At 38.1% G+C, this 5000-nt stretch overlaps 1 protein-coding gene across 2 annotated transcripts in view; it reads left to right on the forward strand.

The window, feature by feature from the left end:
• Window positions 1-5000, forward strand: part of sptbn1 (spectrin, beta, non-erythrocytic 1) — a 120817-nt gene that overhangs the window by 110744 nt on the left and 5073 nt on the right. For both annotated transcript variants that reach the window (XM_079857790.1, XM_079857791.1), the window contains one exon: window positions 3343-3551. In XM_079857790.1, coding sequence (XP_079713916.1) covers window positions 3343-3551 — 209 coding nt within the window. The remainder of the gene's footprint in view (window positions 1-3342; window positions 3552-5000) is intronic.

Consider the following 5000-nt stretch of genomic DNA (forward strand, 5'->3'; position numbering starts at 1 on the left):
AAGAGTGTTATAATATTATATCATGTGTAAAGTGACTTAATTGCTGGATGGATGAACTTCTGATTATGTTTGAGGGAAAAAGGAACTTAATTCCTGCGAGTGACGTTTTCTTCCATTATAAGTGCATTACTGTAAACACTGTTATTTACTGTAAACGTGGAGTTCCTCCTCTTGATATTATCTTCAGTTTTAACGAACACCGCGAGAGCATGGCTTTAAAGCAACAGTTTTTATATTTATATTAGTGCAAATTATCTGCCATTTTTTCATAGTTTGGTTTTGCTTTCCTTTGTGTTGTTTGTAATGTGAAACTGAAACATGGAGTCGAAATGAAACGGGGCTTGTTGTGTTTGCTTGAGGTGATTTACCATAAACGATCTGAAAAGACTGTACGGCGGCTCTGTGTTCATGCTTATATCCACCAGGACACACTTCAACATTCACTAACGGATTAACTGACTCTTTCTCTACAGTTTGTATGTTGTATTTATATATGAGGTATGATGTATAGTCAAACCAAAAATTATTGAGAGTTGTTTTTACTAGTGTGTTCAGGACACTATAGTTCACACAGAGCCTGGCCACTCCCTATTGAGTCCTATTGTACCGAATTGTGGTTGTAGTTCCACCAGAGCTCCACTGGGGGCGATCGCCCATGAGTGCAGAATGAATGGGAGTCTATGGAGCTAGACGACTAAATGTGTCTCTTTCACCCGATTGCCGTTGAGAAATCTCAGATTTGATTGTAGGTTTTGCAAGTTCAACATGGGTTATAGGTCGAAAATTGAATGAACGAGTACTTATGTCCTTTCCATTTCTTACAGGTTGAGTTGTTGTTGCCCATAACACGCTAGCATTCTGCTAATGAACGCTGATTGGTCAGTGAAGGACTGATTACGACCAGAGATACCGCTCGATGGTCTTTTAAAACAACAGAACAAAAACTCTTCTAGCACGTGTGTTTCCCTGTGTCAGCTGTTAGGGTTAGGGTTAGGGCGAAAGCACCAAAGTGACTGAAGGATTGCCGTAAAGCAGTATCTCTGGTCGTACGATGTGTATGACGTCATTGACACTTTAAAAGACTTTTTAAAGCAAATAAGTGACTCTAAAAAATCGAACACCCAGCAATGTGTGATTTCTTTGCATCTCCTTTCGAATACAACATTCAAATTACTAGACAAAAAATAATATCCTGAGAAAAGTGGATTTTGAGGGGTATAGCGCCATAGACCTCCATTCATTCTGCACTCATCCTGTGAGCGCCCTCATGTGGAGCCAGAGTGGAACTGCAGCCAGTTCAGAAGCCGAAAGTTTACTGAGAGTGGAACTTCTCCCCTTATTAGACATTCTCTGGTTCACATCAGTGAGGAGAGCAAAATAAAGTAAACTGTGACATATTACACCCAATAATTCTTCATACAGTGACTACCTGTAACAATTTGGGACTAAAAATGATTCAGACACTTTGAGCTGATCATGTTTTTCTGAAGTGTGTTGTCTTTAATTGCTAATGCTCTTTTCACACACAGACTGAACAGAATGAAGCATTGCTTGGTGATTGGTTGAGCTAAACTGGTATTATCTATTTGTGTAGTTAAATTTAACAGCTGACAGATATTCAACATAATTCATGTGTGAGACAGTCTAACAGAAGGACGGACAAAACCAGTCAAATATCAACTGAGTTCATCATATTATTACCATTTTCTAAACTATAGCGAATAAACTGAGATAATGTGAGGAATGTTGAAGATGTCTGAATGAGTTTTGGTTTGACTGTATATATATATATGTATATATGGTGATTATCGGTGTTCTTCACCGGCTGCTTATGAGGGTTAGTGTTGAGATAGTAAAGATGAACTAAAGAGATGTTGTCTGAGTTCCTGAAAGCGTTTCAGCGGAGCGGGACGAGGCTCGTGGTTCCCGTCACACGGGTGTTGTGGTACAGTAGCACATCTGGAGTGAACACTGTGTGCTGTCGCTTTAAGCATGACGTGTCTGTCAATCAGTGTGTGAGCTGATTGATCTTCTGAGATCTACGATGTGTCCTGGCGCTCTGCAGTGACTGTAGATCCGTAGTTTTCCATCTTGCATGATCTTTTGCATTTAGAGTCAACATGGAACGGCATTCAAAACCTTGTTAATTCCGTTATATTTTCCGATATTAATAACATTATCCAATAGTCATATAAATAAATATATATTAGTTTGGATAATATATTTCTACTAATATATTAAATGTATTATTTTAGTAAAAATAATTAAATTATATTAATATATTAAGATAAGAATAAAACAAAATTAATATTTAAATCATATTAATATTTAAAAAATATTAAATACATTTTTTTATTAAATTAAAATATTAAGATTAGAATAAAATAAATTAAAATATATTTTTTTATATAAATGCTTTGTTTATATAAATATATTAAATGTATTATTTTCGTAAAAAATAAATCAGATACATTTAATATATTAAGATGGTATAACATTTATATAAATAATATATTTATATTAATATATTAAATGTATTACTTTAATAAAAAAATCATATTATTATTATAAAACTAATATAAATACTTTATATTAATATATTAAATGTATTATTGGTATTAATAAATTTAATAAATTAAGATTAGTATCAAATGTATATAAATAAATATATTAATGTAAATACTTTATATTAATATATTACATTTATTGTTTAAGTTAAATAGATTTAATATATTATGATTAGTACAAAATTAATTTAAATAAGTATAGTATATTAATATAAAGAATTTAATTCCTATATCTAATAACCTGCATGTTTTTAATGACGTCACAAAAAGGAAGCAACTTAATAAATCCCTAACAATAAGTTAATTTTTAACAAACTAAATATGGTGAATATTGAGTTCATGTTGACTTTCTAGCGTATTTTTACTATTAATCACTTCATTTTAATGAGATTCTCAGCCAAAGTGATTTTTCCTCCTAACGATTTCTGAAACGGTTCTTTCAGAATTCATCTTGTGTGACTGACTTTTATGGAAGTAAAATCATGCCAAATGTTTTTGCAACAAAAAAAGCTTGTCGAATTGCACAACTTGTAAAAATATGCATTGCATTAAAAACCGTGCTTGCATTTTAATGCATTGTATTTTTAGGGCTTGCATTATTATCAAGCACGGTTATTAATGCAATGCATATTTTTACAAGTTGTGCAATTCAACAAGCTTTTTTTGTTGCAAAAACATTTGTCATGATTTTACTTCCATAGACTTTAATCTCTAAGCTGTTGAAGGCTGACGGTGTGTGCGTGTTGGAGTGTAACGTGGGGTTGTGTGTTCTCAGGATGGTGTGGATGGTGAGATGAACGGAGTGGCCGAGAGGAGCTCGAAGGAGCCGAGTCCGATCCCGTCCCCGAGCGCGGAGAGACGCGGGAAAGGCAGTCAGTCCTCCACTCTTCCGGCTAAAGCTCAGGAGAATCCGGCGGCGCAGCTCGAGGCGTTCCTGCACCGCAAACACGAGTGGGAGGGACACAACAAGAAAGCCTCCAGCAGGTGAGCGTGACAGATCACTAACGCCACTTGATGTTACGAATGTTAAAGGTACTCTATGTAGCTTTTTTGTTCAAAATTAGCAAAATTTAAATAATTAGTCAATTTATCATCAATGCTTCTTCCCAAACATGTGTTGGTGTTGCTCTGATTCACTGTGTAAGCCTGTTAGTGTTTACAGCAGATGGTGTGTCTGGTGTGGGAATGTGTTTGTGGTGTGTGTGTGTGTGTGTGTGTGTGTGTGTGTGTATGTGTGTGTGTGTGTGTCTGGTGTTTGTGTGTGTCTGGTGTGGGAATGTGTTTGTGGCGTGTGTGTCTGGTGTGGCAGAGGTTAGTTGAGTGTGTGTGTGTGTGTGTGTGTGTGTGTGTCTGGTGTGTGTGTGTCTGTGTGTGTCTGGTGTGGGAGTGTGTGTGTGTGTGTGTGTGTGTGTGTGTGTGTGTGTGTGTGTGTGTGTGTGTGTGTATGTGTGTGTGTGTGTGTGTGTGTGTGTGTGTGTGTGTCTGTGTGTGTGTGTGTGTGTGTGTGTCTGTGTGTGTGTGTGTGTGTGTGTGTGTGTGTGTGTGTGTGTGTGTCTGTGCGTCTGGTGTGGGACTGTGAGTTTGTGGTGTGTGTGTGTGTCTGGTGTGGGAATGTGTTTGTGGCGTGTGTGTCTGGTGTGGCAGAGGTTAGTTGAGTGTGTGTGTGTGTGTGTGTGTGTGTGTGTGTGTGTGTGTGTGTGTGTGTCTGGTGTGTGTGTGTCTGTGTGTGTCTGGTGTGGGAGTGTGTGTGTGTGTGTGTGTGTGTGTGTGTGTGTGTGTGTGTGTGTGTGTGTGTGTGTGTGTGTGTGTGTGTGTGTGTGTGTGTGTGTCTGTGCGTCTGGTGTGGGACTGTGAGTTTGTGGTGTGTGTGTGTGTGTGTGTGTGTGTGTGTGTGTGTGTGTGTGTGTCTGTGTCTGGTGTGGCAGAGGTTAGTTGAGTGTGTGTCTGGCATGGGTGTGTGTGTGTGTCTGGTGTGGGTGTGTGTGTGTGTGTGTCTGGTGTGGGTGTGTGTGTGTGTCTGGTGTGGGTGTGGTGTGGGAGTGTGTGTGTGTGGTGTGTGTGGTGTGGCAGAGGTTTGTTGAGTGTGTGTGTGTGTGTGTGTGTGTGAACAGAGGAGAGTCTGCTGGAGAGAAGAGAACGAGACAGAGCTCGTAATAAAACAAGAATCATCATATTTTCAGAGATGAAGAACTGAGGGATTTAAAGTGTTGTTAAAGTGACGCGGAGCCTAGCAGTGAATAATTAATCAGCAGTATAATAATCACACACATACACACACACACACACACACACACACACAGAGCCGAAGCACAACCAAAACAATGTTCTTCCGCAAAATGCATGCAGTTTTGTTTTTAACCTCTAGAGGGCCAAACGTTACATAGTGTACCTTTAAAATGAAAATGTATATGTATAAACCATGCATTAGGCCTA

This window comes from Squalius cephalus (assembly GCF_949319135.1).
Source record: "Squalius cephalus genome assembly, chromosome: 22".
Taxonomy (NCBI): Eukaryota; Metazoa; Chordata; class Actinopteri; order Cypriniformes; family Leuciscidae; genus Squalius; species Squalius cephalus.